The sequence below is a fragment of the Brachyistius frenatus genome, unplaced genomic scaffold (assembly GCF_029030835.1).
Source record: "Brachyistius frenatus isolate BFR_SWC_R1_liver_20210118 unplaced genomic scaffold, ASM2903083v1 Contig_14, whole genome shotgun sequence".
Taxonomy (NCBI): domain Eukaryota; kingdom Metazoa; phylum Chordata; class Actinopteri; family Embiotocidae; genus Brachyistius; species Brachyistius frenatus.
In genome coordinates this window covers 5,652,172-5,677,335 of record NW_027210613.1, presented here as the reverse complement: position 1 = coordinate 5,677,335, position 25,164 = coordinate 5,652,172, and the positions used below count along the sequence as shown (strand labels likewise).

The 25,164-nt window shown below is 39.7% G+C and overlaps 1 protein-coding gene across 4 annotated transcripts; it reads right to left on the bottom strand.

Moving 5' to 3' along the window:
- Window positions 1-15,842: 15,842 nt before the first annotated feature.
- Window positions 15,843-24,026, bottom strand: tcea3 (transcription elongation factor A (SII), 3). 4 transcript variants are annotated; one of them, XM_069693283.1, is made up of 21 exons: window positions 23,827-24,026; window positions 23,038-23,100; window positions 22,810-22,915; window positions 22,567-22,672; window positions 20,902-21,393; window positions 20,707-20,820; window positions 20,350-20,451; window positions 20,193-20,261; window positions 19,986-20,087; window positions 19,786-19,854; window positions 19,511-19,570; window positions 19,272-19,355; window positions 19,096-19,164; window positions 18,936-18,998; window positions 18,759-18,833; window positions 17,962-18,122; window positions 17,727-17,782; window positions 17,410-17,565; window positions 17,081-17,227; window positions 16,307-16,378; window positions 15,843-16,217 (listed from the first exon to the last, which is right to left on the bottom strand). In XM_069693283.1, exons 1-21 carry the CDS (start codon window positions 23,893-23,895, stop codon window positions 16,209-16,211), a joined length of 2,244 nt encoding a protein of 747 aa, XP_069549384.1. In that variant the 5' UTR covers window positions 23,896-24,026; the 3' UTR covers window positions 15,843-16,208. The 4 variants fall into 4 exon arrangements, with proteins under 4 accessions (XP_069549384.1, XP_069549386.1, XP_069549385.1 ...); XM_069693285.1 differs by having other exon boundaries at window positions 19,786-19,851; XM_069693284.1 differs by having other exon boundaries at window positions 20,707-20,817.
- Window positions 24,027-25,164: the final 1,138 nt, after the last annotated feature.

The following is a 25,164-nucleotide window of genomic DNA, read 5'->3' as shown; positions in this document are numbered from 1 at the left end:
TACCAGACTGTTCAAGTCGTGGATATAAATAATCAATACACTGTTGGTATAATATTTGCAATAAAGATTAATTACCCCAGAGGTATGTTTAAAAGTGAGGATTCAGGGGCAGGAATATGGAAATTCTATCTGGGGTGAAGTCATTACAGTGCTCATGTCCATCAGGACCATGAGAGAAGGCCTTGGTGCCTATATTTCCATTGTTGGCATAAATATATCATTTTGCGACCCTGTGTCCTAGAAATAGAATTTAATTATTTTCCCCACATACATTATGGTGCCCAGAGGCAACTTTTTTAAGTACTTTTGTTAAGGCTAGAAAAGATGGTGGTTTCACAACAACACAAACAGACTGAATTCCTAACAATCATGTGGTTAAACTAAACCAAAAAAAAAACCTATTATTTTTATTTCCACCTGAAACAATACCCAAATTCAGTCAGCAACAATTGGAAGGCCAAATTGAAAAACCTTGCAGTCCATGGATAAGCAGCACTTGTGAGAATTTTGAAATACAAAAAGGTCCCTCGTCCCCAAGCTGATATTTGAAAAACACCAGTAAAAATGGAAAATTGACTTCCACCTACTCAAAATTCAAGAGACTCTAGTCAACTCTAATGCTGTTGAATCTGTTCTGCAATTCAACAACAACAACAACCAAATTTGATGCAAAAGAAATGAAGGACAACGATGCTACACCCATTTTAATCACGGTAGTATTAAGGAACCTCTCCATTGAGTGTGCCAATCTTCTCTACATGGTGGGGGGTTGTGATTTTATATCAGATAATACGACCTGGACCAGTGCAGTGCAGTGACTGCCAGGGTGGGAAGGGTTAATAATGCTGGAGTAGATATAAGCCAGTAATGCAATACTGGATGGTTAATAGTGACAAAACACAAAATGAATACATTATCAGTGAACATTTTTCTGATATGTTCACAGCATTTTCTCAGTATGTTAATAGAAAATAAATCTGGTCAGCATTACATTTCCTTCAGAACATTTTTGCTGTTGGAGAGTAGTCTTCTGTTTATAAAGATATTTTTTTCATCAGCATTGAGGGTATTTTTTTAAAGTCAGAGAGGGTCCAGTGATAATATAAATAATGCTGTGAAGTGCCATCCCTTTTATTAACTAATATTTAATAATCAGCCTTCTCCGTGCCTCAATCATTTTCATAGAGACCCTGTTGAGAATAAGATTCACGCATACTTTAATCACACTGCTGCCATTTTTCCTCTGCACAAGGTTTTTGTGCTAATAATTGAACTGTGGAAAAGAGAGAATATACAATTTCAGGAAACCACAAAGACCTGGTTATCAGGCTTTTGATAAGTCTGCAAATTTGCTGTCAGCACAGCCTGGCAATCATTTCAATTATTTGTGTAGTGCCACAGTGTTGTTGGAGAGGTGTAGGCTTCCACTGCACTTCGTGTTTGTAGTTTTTTTTACCTCATAAGAAGTGAACAGACATAAATACAGACCTTAGACGTGAGTGATATTTAAATGTAAAAAATATACGTAGAGTCGGTTGACTGGTTAATGGGAAAATTAATTAGTCACACTAATAGGGGTTATCGCTTTGCCTCTGATTGCAAAGCTACTGATGCTTGCCAAACCCATTTAGCATTTTCTTTTTTTTCCTTTCTTCACATTATTGAGGTAATAAATCCTTGTGCAAACTAAACTCTTCACAGAAGACCTGCCCTGCTATGATAGCTGTGACTGTCAGGTCTGTAGCTGCTAAATCAAAATCTGAGATGTTATTTTCCTGTTTTTTTTTCTTTTTCTTTTTTTTCACAGCAGTACTCTGCAGTAATGGGTGGAGGTTCAGCAGTTTCAGCTGACAATTAGTTATGCAACAGCAATTTATCTGAGCCTTGGACTTGATTAGTTTTCTGATTTCCGTCTGGCGGAGGCAGCCAGCACAGTTTCTGATATGACAAGACAGAGGCAGCATGCACTGAATGAAAATATAACTAACACACATTGTGTCAGTCATTAAATAAACAGACTTTTCCAGACAGCTGCCTTTAGAAATAAGGCAAGGGTAAAGCAAATACGCTTTATTCATTGTTTCTGTTCGAGGGGAAATGATGTCATGGGATGATGACTGGATGGAGGCAACAAAGGTCTACATCTACTCTTTAAATATTTCATTTTGTAAGTTTCTTCTCCCCAGCCAATTTTTAGGCAGCTCATCTTATGAGAGTGCAGTTACTCATCGCTGTCATCCACTGAAGGGTTATGTGTGATGGCAGAGCCTCTGTCCTTGACCCATACAAAGCCAACTTGTCTCACTGTTTTCTGTCTGTTACTGCCAAGAATGCTACTTATACATGATAAATAATTGGCTGTGCAGAGCTGAGATGAGCACTAATGCAGCAAGCCGATATTCATATTCAGTCTGTGTTGTCCATCCATCCATTATCTATACCCACTTTATCCTGAACAGCGGTCATGGGAGGGGGGAGGGGGGGGCTGGAGCCTCTCCCAGCTCACTTTGGGCAAAGGCAGGGTACACCCTGGACAGGTCGCCAGTCTATCACAGGGCCAACACTTATAGACAGATGGAAACAGGCAATTTGTAGAATCACCAATTAACTTGAGGTGCATGTTTTTGGATGGTGGGAGGAAGCTGGAGTACCTGGAGAGAACCCACGCAGGCACATGGAGAACATGCAAACTCCACACAGAAAGGCCCAGACCCAGATATGAACTTGGAACCTTTTCACTGTAAGGCGACAATACTAACCACTGCACCACTGTGCCCCTTTAGTCTGTATTGTATTGATTAAAAAAAAAAAAGGCTTGAGGGGAAAAAAAGAGAGGGTATAAGTGAATACACAGTGTGAAATGAAGATTTATGTTTTCAACACAAAAAGAAGATTGTAATTGCTGCAGCCTGCAGTACATACAATAATTCAAGGCTGCCAGCAGGTGGTTGTAGTCTGGTTTGAAAAAGTCAGTCTGGTTGTAAATACATTCTAACTGTCTGTCTAATTAGTCAGATGTTTTGTTATTGGACAACTATTAATTTAATACACTTTATCTTTAACACAGGTAATTCAGGTGTGCTGCACGTTCAGATAACAGAGAAAATCTTTCTGTAAATCTTTGTGCTGCCACCTGTAGGTTTTTACAGCGTGTTTGTCCTCAACATTCAGGACTCCACGCACACAGGTTCATCTCACTAACACAGCGACTGCCCTTATTATTGTTACTGTCACTGCACAATCTCCTTGAGGGTCACCGGATGTCTGCACTAATTCAAAGTGAAGGTGTGGTATAGGGGTGGGCGTCAGATAGGTGTGAAATGAGATGGAAGAGAGTACAATGTATTTGAGCACTGTTGGTTGACGATTCTCAAACACATACACACAAACACAGACACTCACAAACATGTACAAAACGCAGTTATTACCTGAAAAAATACAACTCGCATGATAGAACATGTGCGGAGGGAAAGGCTTAAGTAACACGGCAAAGATCTCATCTGAATATACACACACAACTGTGGCAGATGATCATCAGCTTTCTCTGTGACTCATTAAAACCTGCCAAAAGAGTGAAAATGGATCTGACTTTCATCTGTCCTGATGCCGATGCACCAGCACCAACTTTTAAAAGTTTTATAATTTAATACAAGAAGTGTTCAAGAATCTGTTAAAGTTGAAGTGTAGGGACATTTTTTGAAGCTTTTTTGTCTGATATAAACTTAAAGCCATAACATTTAACATATTTCTGGATTTTTGGAAATGGAGGTGGAATTTTTAACACGGTTATTGATATAACAAGTGACTATTACTGCAATATTTTTCATAAAAATATTTAATAAAATATTGATAGTGGAATTGTGAATGTTCAGGTTTACTCTCTGTTTGAGTGGGTGTTGTCAAATTTGGATTTAACCTTTTATTCTTAAGTGTAATCCTAAATTCCTGATACTGTTTTAAAACATCCCCGCACTGAGATTTCTTCAGTTGGTGGGCGGTATGTCCTCTGCAGTTGACCCATTTTAACATGTACTTAATTGGTTAATTGGTTGTAAAAAATAAAAGTACTACAGTTTGGCCTCTAACCAGTTTGTAAATGTGGAGTCATTAAAAATTAGTAACATTAGGAAATTGTTGTCTTTTTGTGATGTTTGTGGAGGAGGAAATATTTGATCCCCTTTGAAAGAGTGCCTACAGATAGAGTAAGAACACCTGTTTTCAATCAGTTATCCAACAAAAATATGAATAGATGTAATATCTTTCTGTGGAAAAATTAACTACACCCTTACTATTGTTTTTCATAATTATGCACCGGACCCTTACTTCGGCTCAGAAATTTCTGACCAGTCTTTTATGTAAAGTTGCTTCAGCGTGTTCGATGTATCAAGTTCCACTGAATTGAGGAGTGAAATATGGAGATGAATCAAGGCAACAAAGGAGAAATATTGATCAGGCCAACTGGCAGAAACAAAAAGATAATGACTTCAGGATAACAAAAGGCTGAGAGAAGAAATAGAGGCAAAGACTATGAGGTGATGAACAGCAGCAGCTAGAGATGAATTTGAGTTCAGATTTTTAAAGAAGATTGACAAAAAAGTGCATTTACACTCGGTGGAAAGGAGAGAATAGACTGAATAGACTGTAAGGACCTCACTTATTGTGACAAAAAAAAAATCTAAATTGGTCAAACGTGGTTGTCAGGGAAACAGTGGCTAATCTTCATATGAAATCCCCCTGAATGGGTACAGCACTCCTATAATTCTGCTGTCTCCTGGGAGGTCTGCTGCTTTCACCGTGACATCTGGAGGATAAGGACACACGCTGAGATGTTTACTTCAGCATTCAGCCAGCAGGGACACTGCATGGTGAATGTATGGAGATGAAAGCTATTATTTAGCTGAAACCCACCTGAAAGCTTTCTCAACAAAATGATGAAATTAAATAAAAGGTTGTCTGTAGCCCACAGGGGCACTTTGCTTTTAGGCAAGGCAAGACATGGCAAGTTTATTTGTATAGCACATTTCAACAACAAGGCGATTCAGAGTGCTTCACATAAAGCCATTAAAAGCATCAAAACATCAGGCAAAAGAAAAGGACATTTAAAAACAATTAAGAACATTGATTAAAACATTAAAAACAGTCATTAAAACATTAAGCAAGCTAAAAAAAAAAATAGGATAAAAGTTACAGTGCAGGTTACAGATATCACGTTCACAAGAATGTAATGGACTGATGGGACAGATTTGAGGTCACACTGACCTTTGACCCCTAAAATCTAATCAGTTCACCTTTGGGACCAAGTTAATGTTTTTGCCAAATTTTAAGAAATCCCTTCAAGACTTTCCTGAGATATTCTACTCTATTCTATTCTATTCATAAGGTAGGAGGGAAAAACTCCTCTTTCAGGGGGAAAAACCTCCAGCAGAGGGAAGGAAAAACTCCCTCTTAACAGGAAGAAACCTCCAGCAGAACCAGGGTCAGAGGTGGGCGGCCATCTGCCTCAACCAGTTGGGGTGAGAGGGGAGCAGAGAGAGAAAAGGACAGCATAGAGATACAAGAGAAGAACTGTTGGTGGAGTCGACAATTGCAGAGCAGAGACATGTAGCTCCATGACAGGACATCTCCAAAAGAAAGAATAGAAACCACGCAAGCGAGGGAACTGAATGGAGACAACAGACAATAAGCAAAAACTATGGGAGAGAAAAAGATGGTGAGGTATGAGTCTATCGAGAGTTAAAGAGTAGGAGGAAAGAAAAGAAGCTCAGCGCGTAACGAGGTCCCCCAGCAACCTCGGCCTATAACAGCATAACTAAGGGTTGGTTCAGGTCCACCCGAGCCAGCCCTAGCTATAAGCTTTATCAAAAAGGATATCATGTTTCTGAGAATGGGACAGACAACCTGGAAATCATAAAGCCTGTCATCAGCATGGAGGCATGAAGTAAAGACAACTAAATTTGCAGCATGGACAGGACAGAAGGGTTGCTGTTACAGCTGCTCCACCATGTTAACAATATTCCCTGGTGTAAAAAAAATTAGTTGGACAGAATTCAAATTGAGTCACAGCTCACACCTATAATCAACTGAAACTAAACCAGTGAGCTGAAGAAGAAGCAGTGGCCTTCACCAGTTAGGAGGGCACTTGAAGGTAGAGGACGTCAAGAAAGCAGAAGATGAGAAATAGATAACGACTCAAGGGGAAGCTAGATATACGGAGGAGATTCAACTATATAAATAAAATACATTTTAGAGAGGAATTGTCGTCTAGACCTTCACTGTCCATGCAGAAAGCTTCAGGTCCTTACGTCATTATAATTACATTCGTGTCGCCTCTGATGGCTACTGACATTTGCGGCTGATTAAATGCCAGGGTGCCATTCAGCCTCAACAATGTCTCCTTATTAACACAGAGCAGGCTCAGTACGCAAATTGGTACTGTACTGGCTGGTACTGTTGCACAGGTTTGTCAGCAGTCCCATTCTGCCTCCATCTTAAGCTACATCGTTGGCACACCTCAATAATTCAACCTTTTTTTTTTAGATAATTTCAAACTGGGAGGAATAGGTCTGGTTCTAGAGTCATTGGTCTCTCAATCAGAGAGCTTGATTACAACCAAACGGTCTAAAACAGGATGGGGGAAATACAGAGCGCAGGAAGCAGTTCCCAAGACCGGAGTGACATATAGCTTGGTTAAACTCTGGAGAGAGGAGAGGGGATTGTGTGATCGAGTTTCTGCAAATCTAGGATTGACAGAATGTGCCAGAACAGTAAACATAAAATGATAAGATGAAACTTTGATGATGAATGCGGAGAAACTGGGTTGATGCAGTATCAGATAGTGACATGGAACAGACAAGAGAAAAATAGCATTAATATTTTATTCCAGCAATGTCAACAGCACAATAAGTGCATGAATAAAACAAGATAAATAATTGGTGGCTTGAAAATGTACCAACATATTAATTCTGTGCTAGAAGCAAAAGAAGAAATAAATTATCACCTAAGATTTGATGTGAAAGTTATGGAGGATATACAGTGCCTTGCAAAAGTATTGACCCCCCTTGGCGTATTTCTTTTTTTGTTGCCTTACAACCTGGAATTAAAATTGATTTTTGGGGGGTTTGTATCATTTGATTTACACAACATGCCTACCACTTTGAAGATGCAAAATATGTTTTATCGTGAAACAAACAAGAAATAAGACAAAAAAACAGAAAACTTGAGCGTGCATAACTATTCACCCCCCCAAAGTTAATACTTTGTAGAGCCCCCTTTTGCAGCAATTACAGCTGCAAGTCTCTTGGGGTATGTATCTATAAGCTTGGCACATCTAGCCACTGGGATTTTTGCCCATTCTTCAAGGCAAAACTGCTCCAGCTCCTTCAAGTTGGATGGGTTCCGCTGGTGTACAGCAATCTTTAAGTCATACCACAGATTCTCAATTGGATTGAGGTCTGGGCTTTGACTAGGCCATTCCAAGACATTTAAATGTTTCCCCTTAAACCACTCGAGTGTTGCTTTAGCAGTATGCTTAGGGTCATTGTCCTGCTGGAAGGTGAACCTCCGTCCCAGTCTCAAATCTCTGGAAGACTGAAACAGGTTTCCCTCAAGAATTTCCCTGTATTTAGCGCCATCCATCATTCCTTCAATTCTGACCAGTTTCCCAGTCCCTGCCGATGAAAAACATCCCCACAGCATGATGCTGCCACCACCATGCTTCACTGTGGGGATGGTGTTCTCGGGGTGATGAGAGGTGTTGGGTTTGCGCCAGACATAGCGTTTTCCTTGATGGCCAAAAAGCTCAATTTAACTAATTACGTGACTTCTGAAGGTAATTAGTTGCACCAGATCTTATTTAGAGGCTTAATAGCAAAGCACCACTTTTCTGTTATTTATTTTTTAGAATTTTTTGAAACAGGTTATTTTTTTCATTTCACTTCACCAATTTGGACTATTTTGTGTATGTCCATTACATGAAATCCAAATAAAGATCAATTTTAATTCCAAGTTGTAAGGCAACAAAATAGGAAAAACGCCAAGGGGGGTCAATACTTTTGCAAGGCACTGTAGAAGCATCATGTACTATAATATATTATCAGTGTGCAGAGAAGGTCACTATTGACTATTGAATGAGGGAAGATTTAACTGCAGCCAGTACAGCAGCTGATTGCAAGCTGCCTGTTTTCCTTCAAAAAACAATGTTGAAGGTAAAGTGTTGGATGGGAGAAGGACGGCAGAAATTAAAGCCCTCATTAGATCCCTATTGAGTGACAACTGACGGCGTTTGGGAGAAACAATGCAGCTAGATTAGTTAGCCAATAGAACAGAAGTGAGGATGAACACCTCCTCTCACAATAACAGAGGACCAAGAGGAACATTGAAAACATTGTCTTCCCATTAGCAACCAGGCTCTAATCTACCTGCAACCAGATATTGTTGGCTCTACATAGATGAGATGTATCATTTGATTGTAGGGACTGAGTTTTAAACAAGGTTGTGTCACGAGGATCCGTTAATAGTCCTTGTGTCATCAGAAACCATGTCACATTAAGAACATCTTCTCTCTTGTGAAAGGAGACACAGACATCCCAACGTGTGTAATAAACCTGACTTGTGAGGACGTGCAAAGAAAAGTGAGACTGACTGATGTGCTGAATTTCTGTAAAAATCTGAAATCATAATGGCAAACATACAGCTAACGGCATATTTTTATGTTAATATTGACATCTAACTTAAACCGCTGGCTGCAGTTCTTTCCCTTTTCCTGCTGTTGTGAAAAGTCTGTCAGTGTTTCACCTTCTCAATGCTCAATGACTCCTTGTCAACAGGAAGAGGAGAGGGGAGAAAGATTTCCATGACAATGGCTTCAGCCTCATTATAATTGATAATAGTGGTGTTGAGCACTGTGAAATGGGAACGACATGTTGGCCATCATTCAGCAGCATTTGTACATTTAAATTTGGGTTGTTTGTATTTAAAGGTCTCATTTAATTTTCTTAACCAAACAGCTGCACCTGGAAAAGGTGACTTCATAGGCAGACTTATTTTTTTGTCTATTTAAAATTCGTACGTTAGATGTGATGACAATGTTTCTGTTGGATTGATCACCATGAAATTCGGCACAAATATGATGATCTTCCCCCCTCCGGGGTCAACCCTATAGACTTTGATGATTTTAGACCCCATCAAATGTTGGCATGCGCACAAATTTTTCAATTAATCCATGTGTTGTTCTGGAAAAGGGTCGGTAACGCAACAGTGAAAGAGGGACCAGCATGGGGATTAATAGAAAAAGAAAATGACGACCAAAGAAAAAAACCATAGCACACAAACACCTGCCCTCCCCAATTTCTCCTGAGTGAAGTAAACCGGTCTGCTGTCTTCCAAAACCTTTTATACCCTGTCACCCGCTAGGTGTGGCCAATCAGAGAGGGCCTCCGCAATCAGTGCACTTTGAGCCAGGTGGAATCAATCTGTCCTTGTTTAGAGCCAATCTGGAGGCACTCGAATACATCTACCTTCACAGGAGACATAATCAGAACATAAGTATTGTTGAGGAAATTGCTAAACAAATAAATATGTCCTTCTTTGGAAATAAGTAACATTACAGCAGGAAAAAAACAATCCCCCATAAAGACATTTTAAAGGCTAGTTGATTTCTTACATGAGGTCAGGTAATTAAATTCCTCCAGAAAACCTGTGTGAGCAGAGAGACAAAAAAAAAAGTGAACAAACATTTGACTGTCCTCAGCTCATATAAATGTTGATCAAATGAGGGAGAGGAATGTTTGCCTTCCTTTCAGCATTTACTAAAAAAAAAGTGAAGGAAATTACATGAGGAATGTAGAAAATAGGCTTCATGACAACATGTGTCTAAAGTCTGACTGTGTTTTCAAATTTTTTGCATCAGATTTTATTGATTGCATTGATTTTTTTGTGTCTACTGCTTCTTTCTCTCCTATCTAGTGAATGGTTTAGTTCTTTATTTACTGCCCTCAGATAGTTCCTGATTGTCTTTATGTTTTAAGTCCTCAGTCATTAGATAAACATGTATTTCCACTAATGTATCTTGACAAACTGCTCGCCTGAAGGCCCTATCTCTTTGATGAAGTGGAAATGAGTTTTTCCCACACCCTGGACCTGTTGCACAGTTGTAGAGAAAACAGACAGATCTCAAATGTGCCTTGTAAGCATTAAAGATATCTAATTTTAACTTCTGCATCTCTGTGGGCTCTGTTGGTTAAAAACAGACAATATGAAGTTGATGCAGCAGGTTCTCTATTCTACTTTACATGAGGGAACATTATGATTTGCAGGACTTTATGGAGCTCAGTTATTTAAGGCAGCCCCAATAATAAATAATAATTTTTAAAAAAGCCAGCATAATGAACATAATGAAGAAAATGCAAAGACACAATGACAGAGCAAGAAAATCGGGCCACGTCTGGAACATCAACATTTTCCTCAGACGCATTATTTAAGATATGATGAAAAACTCTACATGACTAAAATTACAATATTAGCTTAACTTCCAATGAAAATTTAACTTCTATAGCCTCTGCCATTTCAATAAACGACATCAATCACGTCACAATTAATGAACTCGGGGCTTACTGAAAATTTTGAGTTCCGGCATTGCAAATACCACAAGAGTTGGTAGGCAGTTGGTGGGCTTAGACTTTGCATTCACTAAATAAATGAATTCTCGAGCAAAGAAGTCAGGTGTATATTCAAGAAATAAAAATCCCATCAGAGTCTGACAGTTCTCAACATCAAATGCATTTCATACCACGTCTCATTAGCAAAGACAGTGAGACAGATGTGTTTATTTGAAAGTGGGGGACTGAGAACGAGGCAGTCAGCTCCACGTGTCCAGACGTATAGATCAGTCATTCCTTCTCTTCCTCAGCACTGTTTCCTTACAGTTTAAGGCGTCTTTCAGCCGAGATGCTTTCATCAGCCTCAACAGCGATTAAGAAGAACATTTAACATTTTACGCCAACTCACAAGGTTGTTAACAAGACTGGAAACACTAAGTATTGAAATTACTGAAATGCTCCTAATTTCTATTGCTACATGTTTATGTCCCTTTATTTTTAACAATGCGAGGAGCAGATTTAGTTTTAGTTTAAAATTGAGCAAAGGGGATGCAACTGATGCAGTAAAAATGTTCAAACATTTTGTTTTTTGGATGTTTTTTTTAATTGGGCACTATCTTCTGAAGAAAATGATCTAATGCAGCCTACAAAAAACAGTCACTCACTTTGTTATAGTTTAATTTAAGAGCATCAGAAGCTTTTCAGAAGATAAGACAGTCACAGAGGAGAAAAAAAAACCAGCAAGTGCCCAGAATTCAGGATGGCACAGTTTCAAAGGGTGAAGACAGTTTGGATGCTTTAGAGACGGTAGACGTTAAAAATTAAAAAAAAAAAAAAAAACTTCACAGGGATATTATCTTTCCTTGCAGCAGGTTGGCACCACTGCTTTTAAGAAGCAATGTAAGAAAGAAATAAGATTATAGGGCTCAAAGTCGAGGCCTTTGCCTGCATGAGCGCTTGCTATATTCACTAAGTTCTACAAACTGGGGAAAAAAAGAGTCACAACAGTCTGCAGCAGATCTTCCTACAAGTGGATGCTGTTTATCTCAGAATTTAAGAAATATTGTATGATATTTTAAATGGCTTGTTATTGTGTGTTTGTTCTCTAAAAACCTTGACTTTTAGCTCTCTTTGTGAACTAGTGTAGAAAAGCCTATATGTACAATTTTAAGGTACTTTCCTTTTTCATTGTACTTTATACTTCTACTACAGTAGTCCAGGGGAAACATACTGCTTCTACACTGCATCCATATGACAGAAATCGTGAGTAACCAGCTTGCGTAATATGATGTATTGTTATTGATTAACTACCCCATTATGAATTACAAAAGCGTTTACTTAATGTTACTTTTATGAGTTTAATGAGTTTATTGTCCAGAGGGAGACTGGAACCTCCCGCTGGCCACTGCAAAGTGAGCAGCTGGTGTTGAGGAGAAAACCAGTGGCTGGGTCACGTGGCCAGGAACAGAGTCCGGGTTGAGGTCTGAGACCAAAGTTCTGGGTGCCACAGGAGTGTATGTGGGCTTGGCCCAGAGTCTTTAGGTGAGGAGGAGACGGATCTTCTGTGGTGGCGAACTGGCGAGAGAGCGTGTCAGGCTTTATGTTTTTGGAGTCTGGGTGGTAGGTGATGGTGAAATCTAATCGCCCGAAAAACAGAGCCCATTGGGCCTGGCGGGAATTCAACCTTTTGGCCGTCTGGATAAACTGCAGGTTCTTGTGATCAGTCCAAACTACAAAAGGATGAGACTTAAGCCAGTGTCACCACTCTTCTAGGGGTAGCTTGACGGCTGGGAGCTTATCCCCACATCGTAGTTTACTGCTGTTTGAATGTTATAACTCAGTCATTGATCCGTATGACTGAGCACAAACTGCCCACAAATGTTATATAACGTTTGCGCTACAATTTTAGGCTTTCTTTTGCCACACTAGTGCCTTCATGACTCTAGGGATGACAATGTTGCTCTGTCGCATGGTTGAGATTCCCATCTGTGGTCAATGCTTTGTGCAGATACAAACGTTAGTGTGCGCACATTAAACTCAGGTGACAACACCAGCATGTTGCTTTGTCATTTTCCTTTATCTTAAAAATAAATATTCACACCATATTGTTGTATTAAGTTTGAGTTCTGATCTTAATACTGTTCCAAGCACATTTGTATTTCCAGGGTGAAGTGGTCAGAACATTAAATTGTGATTATGTTAGGGGACACTGTATGTCTACCAAGTCTCATTTATTTCTGTTTATAGAGAGGCTGCGTGCAGCCGCGAGAGACACAGATTACAAACTCTTCATAATACTGCACACCAGGAAGACTTCTACAAGTAAACAAGGAAATAAGCTTTCAAGGACACAATCAGTATGAGCCATGTAGGCCACATCATTACAAGAGGTATGAATATATTAATAGTATCAGAGGCTCTCCTGTGTAAGCTTTCAATTTAAAGCCTTTTGTGTATCATGCACCATTTAACCTATCATTAACACAAGACTGAAACATTGTTTAGAGTGTGAATATTGAAACATTCCAGCAATGTCTGTTTTCCTCCAAATATTGTGCAGTGCAGTGAAATAAATTCAACCTGACTGACAGTCACTTTAACTCCTGAGGTCTGGTTGTTTTGAAGCGCACAGAGTTATCTGATTGGTTGATGCCTGTATATGGCCGACAGAAATGGATTGGCAGAAATGTTCCCAGGAGAGATTGTAACATTTATATATCACAGAGTGACTTTGATTTACTTGACATGCCATGCGGGGCTGCACACAGCCAAACCCCTCATGTATCGTTTCTGTCTGAGTAAAAGCACATACTGTACAGTATAATAAAGGTGAGCAAAACTTCACCACAGCTGTCTCAGAAAAGAATAAGCTGAATTTACACAATGTAATCTCATCATCAGTTTTTTAAAAGCAACTTGATGCACATTTTGTGACGTAAATAAAACTTTAGGTGAATAAAATCGACAGTTTGCCCATCAAAACTAGACTCAATAAGACATAATGCCAAAATGAAGACATAGGTCTAAGTCTGGGCTGCCTGGGTCACTGAAGGACAATCAGAGATCTTTACTACAGTCTCAGGTCGCTAAACTCTTGAGCTGGTTGGTGATTTCAATTTTTTTCCATTTTACAATTACCGAGGCCACTGTCCTCCTGGGAACATTCAGAGCTTTAGAAATGGCTTCATACCACCGTTTAGGTCTTTTAGGTCTGCAGAGACACACAAAGTGTGAATTGTGGAACCTTACATTCCTAAGTGTTTGTCTTTCTAAACTTTGTCCAATTCATAAAATGTTCCCAAGGTGTATTCAAATGACGTTCAAGGCGAGGATTATTGAAGCCAACAGCAGGCACCTGACTGAAATTTGGAGCCTTTTTCCATATCTAAACAAATTGGGAAAAAAAATTCTAAAATGTTTGAACTTTGTTGGTTATTCCCTTACAGAAGAATCACATGAATTTCACATGAGCAAAAACTAATGTGACCACATGACACATTTGACTGTGAACATGTGGATCCCATTTAGATTCACGTTTTGTTATCACGTTATATGTTATCATATATTGCAACATGTGGTAAATGTGGGAAACTGGATTTTCTTTTTTTATCTAAGGGTTGAGAGTCATGATTTGAAAAATGGCAATTTTAACCTTTGAAAATTAAAGCTGATACTAAATCTGAAGCCCCTGCATATTGCATCATATTGCAGACATTGGTGGTATTGAGTGCACCAGCTTATGTTTATACCAACTTGCACTGATGAATTTAAAAGGAGAACACAATTATTTTGATTTTCAGACGTCACAAATTTTTGGGATCATATGTGTACTGTACTGTATTTCGTAATAACCTGTATACATTGCTTTAACAGTTCTCTTTAAATCTACAGCATAATGGACTTACTAGTTTCTTTTCATTTTTAGACAGCTTTTTGAAGGACATCTTTATGATGGCATTAAATATTTAGCACTAAAAACTAAATTGAATGTAAATTTAAGGTTGAGGTACTCGTGAGCTTTATTCATTTGAAAAACAGTTTGGAGATTGTTTCAACAGCTTTTTTTTTTCCCCTCAAAATTTACCAACTGTTGGGGGACTCAGAGGTTGCAGAGCCGAGCAGCTGCCACTAAATGAGAATATGGGGAATTATGTAGCAGAATCCAATTAACCAATTATAGTGAAAATTTGGGTTTTGCAGATTATTAATCTTTACGTGCTTGTGTGATCATTTCCAGAATGAAGTGCAGGTTAATGTACCATTCATTTTTTATTTTTTTTTATTTCCTGTTTATCTGTAAAGTTTAGGTTGAAGTTCAGGTGACATTTTCCTGCTTTGGTGTAACTTTAAGCTCAGAGACGGATGTTAACAAACCAGAGTAACACAGTCAGTGGTTATGCTTTCCGAGCGCTGGCTGAGCATCACCAGAGGACTTTTAATGGTGGAAATGATGCAGAAGAAGAAAATTAATGCGGTTTAAACTCCAGATGGTGGATACCCAGCCAGAGGGCAGCGGGGAAGATTTTGTCTCTCTTTCTTCTCAACCGAAATAAAGACAGTGTCTCTGTCATCAGAAGCGAATTTTACACATTAGCTGTATGTGGGAATTTGTTCAGATACATCAGATTAATGGAGTGTCATTTAAGATATTGTTCATCACAAAATAGACTTCTTTTCTGATTATATATACGGTTGAATGGCTTTAATATTGTCACATTAAGACTTCAGTAGCACCTCTGTTCTACTTCACCAATCTTTTAGAGCAGCACTTACAAGCAAGCTTCTAATTTGTGGTCAGTAACCTCTGAAGAAAAAAAATGTAATCGTGGGAACTGGGCTTTGAGTTCTGATGAACTGCTGCCATCTACTGTATGTTCTCAGTGGTGCAACAAAAAAAGCTCCTGTTACACTTTTCTCATTTTAAATGTGTTAAATTTATCTGTGCATAAAAGGTACAAAGGATTAATACCACATACTAACAGTCAGTATCATGTCTGTTCGATGTTGCATCTCAGCCCTCGTGATATTTTAGAGGACTGAACATACGATGCAACTATTGAACAATTGCTCAGCTTATAGTTTTCTTGCTGCAGTGATGTGCCTAAATACAAAGAATGAAATCTTAATATTATTTGTAAATAAATCATGTTTTGAACTAAATAATATTATATAATAATAGGATGATAATAATAATAAAAGTGTAAGAAGTGACTGAATGTTCTTATCAAAAAGTTTAAAAGGCAACCATTTTGATTATTTATGCGTTTTATTGGAATTAGATATATACAAAGTTAACAGCTGCAATGTGACATAGCATGATAAATGCATTATGAGTCTCTCCATCGTGACAGCACCATGATCATTATTGATGAGTTACAACTGGGTTGATTTAATGACTCAGTCTTCAAACTGACATTCATCCTCAAATTGTCAAATAAGGCAAACTCTGATTAGCACATGCGTATAAATCTCTAAATTTCAAGTAAAAATTGTAAATACACCTTTTTCGGTTTAAATCACTAGCTGCAATCATTTATAAACTCCCTTTCCTCTCATTATAGAAAATAAGCAGTTCAGTGGGCACAAAAAAAAAGTGGTTTCACCTCAAAGGCATCAGCAGAACTGAAATTTAGAAAAAAACAAAAGCATTAAAAATGGTTCAACAAAGTATAAAAGATTGTAAGAGATGAGTTGTTGAGAGCAAGACGTACCTTCCAGCGGTTACCACACTCATTGCACAGAACGAACGTGGTCATTGGCTCATCAGCACTACGTGTCTGCACCTAAAATAAACATAGAGGAGGTTTTCACATAAATCAGACTTTACGCTGAAAAGAAGCAATTTACACCATCCAGAGAAGAAGTCAATGAAGCTGAAACGCATTACTCTCTTCATTCTAATTAGTTTGGAGTATTTCCACCAGTGCAGCACAGGCTTCTCATAACTGCACCCACAAACTACCAGTTATTAACAGGCTCAGCGTGGGTCTGTAACACTGTGTGTAACAATAAATGATTTTTCATTATTATTGTAACAGCTGGAGAAACGCTGTTCTGAGACTGTGAAAAAGGTCATTAAAATCACCATCTGCTTTACTTTAATATAACACACACACACACACACACACACACACACACACACACACACACACACACACACACACACATACATACACACATCGTAATGTGAAAATGTATTCCTCCCCCTTGCTGGTTTTCCTCTACGTTTTTGTGTTCTGTCATTAAATATTTTGAAATTGCACCTCAGCCTGAAGTTGAAGGTACAGTAGGATGGAAGCACGACATAAATGCGGGCACAGAAGCAATAACCTACACACCTCTGTTGCACACACTCACTTCGACAGCCCCATTAAAGCTAAACTTCATCTCACTTGAGTCTGTGGAATTTGTCTTTAGTAGAGCATGTGAGGTTTGGTTCACATGTACTTCGAACTGGTACATACTGTACGTGCCGGTCTGTTTACCTGGTTGTAGGTGCAGTTCCTCTTCTTGCACTTGCCGCACTGCAGCAGGTCAGTGGAGGTGCCCCCAGTTTTGGCCATCTGGTGCTCCCTGATGGCCTCCTGGGTGAGAACGTTCCTCAGCTGTTTCAGCTCGTCGCTGGCCATTTCCTAAATAAAGTTGATGTGTCGCAGGAGCAGAATGGGACAATGTGAAGTAAAGAGAGGAAGAGACGAAACAGGTAGGTGCGTGAGACACAGAGCTATGCATGAACTAGTAACGTGCATAAAAACAAATCAGAGCATCACAAGAGTTCATTAATGAGTAAAAGTGAAGTCGCAGCACTCTGTACCTCAGCCGACATGGTGGCGATGCGCCTTAAGTCAATACTTCCAGCGAGTACATTTCTGCGAAGCCCGGGGTTCTTGGGGTCCTTCAGGTTGCTGATGCGGCTCCGCACTCTGTTCTTATATTTCATGTCAGTGGCCCTTATCTCCTGGTAGATATGTGCGATCACACAGTCAAGGAAGAATTAATTCCACTGTGGCACATATCTGGTGATGTTTATAATGTCAAACGGGATGCTTTCCAACTGGTCCATCACTGAATAAACTATAGATAAGTCAAACTGGCCATAATGGTAAATAATTAGCTCAACTGAAGGATATGATCTTCAATCTCTGCTGCCATGCCATCACAGTTAGATCCAAAATCTTTGTAGTCATCTGTGAAGACCGGGAAATATAATTCATCTTAAATCAACATACTGCATGCATATTTCAGTGTGTTTCTCCTGCAGCCATTTGGTGCTAAATGGCACTTTGCAGTCTGTTTCACTATGTATATCAAGACATAAGCTGCTGCAGAGTATACTGTTGATGGTAAAGTGTAATCTTAGCCTCACTGTCTGTGCGCAGGGCAGCTGCCAGCATCCCAATGCACTTGTCTCTGACGGATTCTCCGGTGGCCAGGTGAGGGGACAGCGGCGCCCCAGGTGAACTGAAGCTGGGTGACATGGGGCTGGTCGGGGTGGTGGGAGTTTTTGGGGCTTCAGTTTTGCCCTTTCTGTAGAAAAAAAAACACAGAAGTATGTTTTAAGTGTCTGCGTTTTCCTAAAGCTGGTTCAACTTTATTATGGATTATTTAGAACATTTAATCAATCACAACGCTGCACCCACTCACATAAATGAGGCTTTAACCTTTATCTACAATTATTTATTAACTTTCATTATATAAAGCACTCGTCAGAAAATTGTATCAACAAAGCTGTTGTTGTTGTTGTTAAAGAAGCCACATTAATTTCTATTGTTTATTTTGAGTTGTTTCTTGCCATCCACTGAAAGTTACCGCCAGCTACAAGCTAACTTTTTCCTGTGTGTCTTTTTTCACCAAAGACAGCTGCATGCTGCTGCTGAAATCCAGACTGACAGGAGCATGAAAACTGACACAAACAGTTCAAGGCTATAAAAAAAAAAAATAATAACTACAAGGTGCTAAAATACTCAGTACAGCTGAAGGAAAACTGCATAGTTGTATTATAGTTCATGGTTTCTGCAAACTCAACTCAACTCAGTTGAATTTTTATAGCGCTTGATCTCCTCTTCACTTTATGTTATATTTAACTGGAATAATTATAAAATAATGGTGACGATCTGCAGTATTAATTGTAATGAACCTACAATGACTTGAATATTGAAATACCTCTCCATGCTGTCAATAGAGGGCTTCCTCTGTGGTGGTCCAGGCTGAGCAGGCTTGGAGCTCTGAGACTCTCTCCTTTGATGCAAAGTCAAAGTCATTTTTGTCATTTCCACTTTGACAAAGAAAATCATTTACGCATGATCAGTCATTTATAGTGAAATGGAAGTGAATCAGTACCTTTCAGCTGTTAGCTTCTTTGCTGGTGGTGGGCTGCTCTTCTTTGAATCAGTGGATTCCCATCTAAGTAAAGAGACACTTTCAGTAAATCTGAGTTCAATCGAGATTTGATGTTTCACTTCAACGTCTGACTGAGGTTTTCGGTGCATCTCACTCGTACCCGTCAGGTTTGGAGTCAGTTGAATGGCGTTTCATGGGTTGGCCGGACTTCGAGTCAGAGGAATCCTTCCTGCAAGAAAAGAGAGGCAGTTGTGACACAAATATCACATACAGTGTAAAAAGTACACACTTGGCTTTATGTTGTACTGTGGAAGTTATTTCCTGGCTCCTGCAAACCTGTGTTTTTCTTTTTGACCATCTTTTTTGACCTCCAAACTGGGCTTTTTAGGAAGAGGCGGTTTAGAGTCAGATGAATCTTTCCTGACAAAAGGAAACATTTGTGGATGATTTTGAGCCAAATCCAGCCATTAAAAGTAAAATAAACTCATATCCTCATGTGCAGAAAACCAACACAGATCACATAGAATGTGACACCCACAGTTTAACAGGCATTTTCACACTCATGACTTGCCAACCTTTCTCTCTTGGCTTCATCTGAGTGTTTCTTAGACACTTTGCTCTCCACTGAGTCTTTCCTGCAAAAAGAAAAACGTTTTGAACAGGCTTTAACGTCAAGTGCCAATGGCTAGGGGGCTCCCAATAACATGTCACAATACTAATCCAACACAGCTCTGTTTTATGTAAAACCAATGAAAAACAGAGATGAGTCTGAGGTCACTGATCCTCCAGAGACAACAGCAAACTTATTTTTCAAGGATGACTGAGATAGAACAATTTCCAGATCCTAGACCTTTCTTTTTTCACGTGCTCTGACGTCTTTTTCTGTGGAGGAGGCTTTGAGTCTGTTGACATCTTCCTGCTGCAGCAAACAAAACAACGCAGAAGAAGAAAACTCCAAATGAAATTCTAGGATTTTTTTTTTTTTTCCCCAAATATTCCTTCTGACACTTCCAGGCAGGACCGCATGCAGGCTGTAATGACAACTCAAACCTGTCTCTCTCCTTTTTCCCATCCAGCTTCGGAGGAGGAGGAGGAGGGTGAAGGTGAAGAGGGAGTGGAGGAAGAGGAGCATTGGGATCCGGAGGCTCTTTTCTAAATGGGAGGACACCTGTAAGCTGAGGTGACTCGTTTCAAAATGAGAATAAGTAATAGCAGCAGATATCACTGTGATGCAATGCAAGTCAGCATGAGCCTGACCTCAGTGGTGGAGGATGAAGGTGAAGAGGAAGAGGAGCAATTGGAGCATTTGGGTCCGGCGGAACTTTCCTGAGGTGAAAATCAGCATCTGCATGAGTTTTGCTGAAAATCTCTTTTTTCATCTCATCTTACAAACATGCACCAAAGCACGCCTGACCTCTCTTTCTTTACTTCCACTGACGGTCGCTTGGCCTGCGGAGAGGCGGGCCGGGGGACGTGAGGGTGAGGATGTCGGGAGGAAGAGTCTTTACTGTCCTTCCTGAGCACAAGTCACAACAATACAGGTCAGAGCAAGACTCCGCGACGATATAGTAAGCTGTTCAGGCACATTAACACACACCTGACAGATTCATCACAGCATGCACCATGCACAGACACCATCCTGTTCGGCCGTGTGTCCAGCCATACAACTGTGGGGAAAAGTGTCGGTGCATATGAGTAACTCAGACCCTCATGCAGTAGCAGCAGCAAAACTTCTAGTGCTCTTTAGCTCAGGCAGCATCAGCGACCTGACCTGTCTTTTTTCACTACCAAAGCCGGACGTTTGATCAGAGGAGGAGGCCGCGCCCGTCGAGGAGGAGAGGGGAATTTGGTGGGATACAGAATAGTGCCGTCCAACACTCCTCTCCTGAAATAAATCATTCACACTGAACCTCTGCTGGACCTTCATGATGTGTAATGATCAGTTTTCAAGCCACCACCTTCTCACCTTTCAAACATTGGTTTGTGAACATCCGTAGGTTTCTCTCTCTGTGGTTCACTCAGCGGTCTGTCTCGCGTGATGGTCGGCCTCTCGTGTCGGCTTTCTTCTCTGTGTCTGTCCTTCTTCATGTCATCTGCATAGCTGTGCTTCTTCAGCTCCTCAGGGTGTTTCCCTTTTTTGATCTCTTCCACGTGTCTCATCATTTTTGGTTCTTCCAACAGTCTTTCTTTCCTTGGTTCTGATTTGTGTTTGTCACTCTCTGGATCGTGTACAGACTTCTGTGTCTTGTTATCCATCTCCGGTTTGGGATTTTCTGCCGGTGTTTGTTTCTCCTTTCTGCTTTCTTGTGGCTGTTTCTCATTTTGGAGGTTATCTAAATGCTTTTCATCCCTGGGGTCATCTGCGTGTCTCTTTTTGTGTTTGTCATTTTGCGTTTCTTTTGCGTGTTTTTTGTCTGGCTCTGACTTATGTTTCGGTTTGACATCCAGTCTCCTGTCACTAACGGAAACAAAATGAAGTGTCATTTTTACTTCTGTTGAAAAGCCAAAAATGTACTTGGTTTTGGTTGTAATGCAACCTTGGCCCCATTCAGAGAGGATTAATATTAAGGGTTGAGATGGGTAAAAAAAACAAAAACAAAAAACAACCAACAATCAGACAAATTCACTTGTACAGGATTTAAATCTCTGAATAGTACTATTTAAATCAGCACACCTCCACCTCAAATGTGAATGGGGAATTGGAAAACATTCAGTGGTTTAGTTAAAAACTGTTCATGCAAAAATTAAAACATTGAAGAATAACACTACTTTCATGGCTTTTGATCTATAAACATACTTGTAAACATGACTGCCTTGAAAATGACTTTGAGAATCCATCAAATGACTGCCTTATATATTTCATATCAGGTTTTGGTTTATGGGAGGCTATAGCTCAGTCGGTTGAGTGGGTTGCACACTAATCAGAAGGTTGGTGGTTCAATCCCAGCTCCTCCTATCCACATGTCTAAGTGTCCTTGAGCAAAACACTGAACCCTAAAATTGATTGGTGTTGTAAGCCACTTTGGATAAAAGCATCAGCTAAATGAAATGTGAAGTTTGTAAATGATTTCTATATTGTATAATCTGTTACAAATATCTAACATGAAATAAGGCCTCATTTATGTTTATAGTATACATCAGACCATTCCTACATTTTTGTATCTATGAAATGTTCTCATTTAATATTTATTTTTTTACCAACAGGTATGAATGAAATCAGTCCATCTGGAGCTGGAAAAAAAATGATGATGCAACACCACTTAAATGACAAAGATGTGAAGATACGGTGGTTTAAAAGCCACCATTGTTAAGAAGCAAACTTCTTTATTTAAAGTTTTGTATCATCTTTAAACGATCAATAATTTAAAGTGGATAAGATGCTAGATTGTGGCCTGCAAGCAGCAAACTGCCTCGACACTTTTCTATTCTATGGTTTGGGCCATTTTTCAAAGCAAATAAGAAAATGCAGAAATAGTGTAGGCCAATTGTAATGTCAAGTCACACTCGTCACTCTGGGTGCGACAGGTGTTGCCGATCTCCATTTCACCCTAATGTGTGAGGTCCTTGTTAAATGTCATGTGAACTGCACCTGCATATGTGATGTCTGTGCAACAGCTGTGAACCAACTGACCTGCTGTGTGTCTCGGAGGGGGAGCTGTGGGGAGACGCTGCTGTTTTGCTGGAGTCCAAACCGTTCTTCAGTTCAGCCGGTTTCTCAGAGTGAGGATGGCCAGAGTCTGTGTGAGTGTATGTGGGGGGAGGGGGGGAATCATATCAGCAAATCATTCTGTCTGTGAATGTATTCATTGCACAAACAATTAATTAACTGCCTTGTAAATTGTGTGTATGTAAATCCGTGTGACAATGTCAGTACCCAGAAGTCTTTTCCAGTCTTTAATGAGGACCTTTGCCAGGGCAATGACTTCTTCATCTGTGCAGTGCTTCCTGATACCGTTCACAGACATGCCAATTCTCGTTTCCTAAAAATAAACATGCACACAAAAAGTCCACCGTGAGCTTTAACTATCATGGATTTAATCTGTCAAATTGGTGCAGGACTTTGTGTAGAATGGAAATGATAAATCTGTACTCTGGAACACACCTGGAGAAGATTGAGTGTCATATTGAAGCCTTTCAGTTCCTTCAGAAGGTCCATGGCGCCCTCCTGTACACATGAAATAATGACAGTCAATGTTATTGTTGTTTTTGACTTGTAATTCTTGTTCATTTAGAAATATATAATAACGATGTAAAATACAGATTTGAAAAATATGAACATAAAAAACTCAAATCTGCGGAGTAAGCAGTAACAGTTTCACTTCTGTATTGTGTTTTCAAAAGCATTCAAGACATACAAACTAATGGCACAGCCTACATTTAAAAACATGCACGACACTGGGCATTAAATAAGCTTTCCTGCTGGCTCTGATCACAGGCTGGAAGTTACTACGGCGTTATAGTCTGCAGCCCTCTGTGTACGAGCGCCATGAAACAATGTCGTGTTTGCACATTCAGTCACAACACACGCACGACCTTCCCTGCAGGCCGCGTTGTTTACTTTCTGTTGCACACTTTGATTACCATTAAACACGACAAACAGCGGAAGATTTGCATAAAGCTGTCGACAAACAGGCAAAAGTTGAGCCACAAACTGCGGAGCTGAATCGTCTTACAGGAGAAATGTACGCAAACACCTGTTGATCATTTGTTACAATACAGTCAGGCTCGTGTTACACGAGTGCAGACTTCTCAAATAGAGAAGAAATCAAACTCATTTTCAACGTAAACCGACGTAGTGGAAACCATTTCACGAGAGCTATTGACGGGCCTTCAGCGCTGCACGAGGTGGCAGGACAACGCGCCACCTGTGGGTGTCAAAATAGAGTCTCACCGTGTTATTTCTAGACACCATCTTGTCCAGTTTTTTTGCAATCCGGATGAGATCTTCCTCTCGAGTCATTGCTGCATTTAGTCGACCATAAACCAATCAGTAATGTCGACTGGATATCGATTTAAAAACTCTTTCAAAATAGGAAAGTTTTGATCCGCTGCAGGTCGGACTTCACGCACGGCGCACTCCATTCAGCCCCAGAGGCGTGTCTTGCTGCAGGACCCCAGCTGACCAGCACTGCATATGACAACAACTAAATATAAACGTTGTAGTAAACGCATGGACAACTGCAATAACTTCGAGGCAATTCAATTAAAGTACATAAACTCTAAAAAAAAAAAAATACTTCCTCATTTCGTCCCTTCAAGTAGAAAATCAATTCTTTTAATTTCAGTCGTCTTTACGGTCCTTCATTTTATTGTTTTCTTTATTATTTTTATTTTTTTAGCTAATTCTTCATATTGTGGCCGAATTATATCACTTGTTGATTTGCGCTTCAGATTCTCCACTCAAACGAGTTCATTGTGTAATGATTAATCTTTCCAAATTGAAGGCAGGACACAGTGTGCACTCCAGTTATTTGCACGCATGCTACTGTGCCAAAGAGGAACGTGACACTGAATCACAGTTTACCCCCAAAATGATTATCTCACACACTACTTCAGCACGCTACAGATACCAAGCTTACTTTGGCACACTATTATTTTGTTTACATTTATACGTTTAGATTAACCGTTCTTGATTTGTTTCTACGTGTTTTCCACCAGAGGGGGCTGTCGTGTAAGTAAACTAGACATGACTCATTCATGAGAATTATCTTACCTTATGTGTGCTTCTATTTGGTTTTGCAGTGCAGGACCTCTCAAGACTTAACACATAATTTGATCCCATATTCAGATTTGGTATAGATTACGTTTTTTCAACAATATGTTCTTCTTCTTTTCAAGAAACCTGATTGCTGAAACATTTAGGGTTTGACAATGTACAGTTTTCCAAGGAATCCAGAGACACCTTGTGATACTATGATATCCTACTATTGATCTAAAAATGTATTATTTAAAACGTCTTGAGCCTGTAATTGCATCCGTGTGTGCTGCTCACGGTCATCCTCTGAGTCCTGCAGTATACATAGTGAAATTGCTGAGTTCAGTTACACAAAAATTCAGGGAACAAAATGACTTGAGATGACTTGAGCAAGTGCTTTCCACAAGGTCCTTTGTATCCTTGTAAAAGTGTGTTTGTATCTCATCTCTGACAACTTCTTGGAAGCGCTCAACTACAGACTGTTTTCATAGGAAATCTCTTCCAGAGGGAAACACGCTCCCAGAATTTAAAGGC

Bases quoted from the DNA above. Each gene is read 5' to 3' on its own strand.
- tcea3 (XM_069693283.1), bottom strand. From the start codon at position 23,895: ATGACTCGAGAGGAAGATCTCATCCGGATTGCAAAAAAACTGGACAAG. The intron at 19,855-19,985 runs GTTTGAGTTGTC...TGTTTGCTGCAG, and splicing joins GGGAAAAAGGAGAGAGACAG to CAGGAAGATGTCAACAGACT. The intron at 18,123-18,758 runs GTATTTCAATAT...TTTTTTCTACAG, and splicing joins TCTATTGACAGCATGGAGAG to AAAGGGCAAAACTGAAGCCC.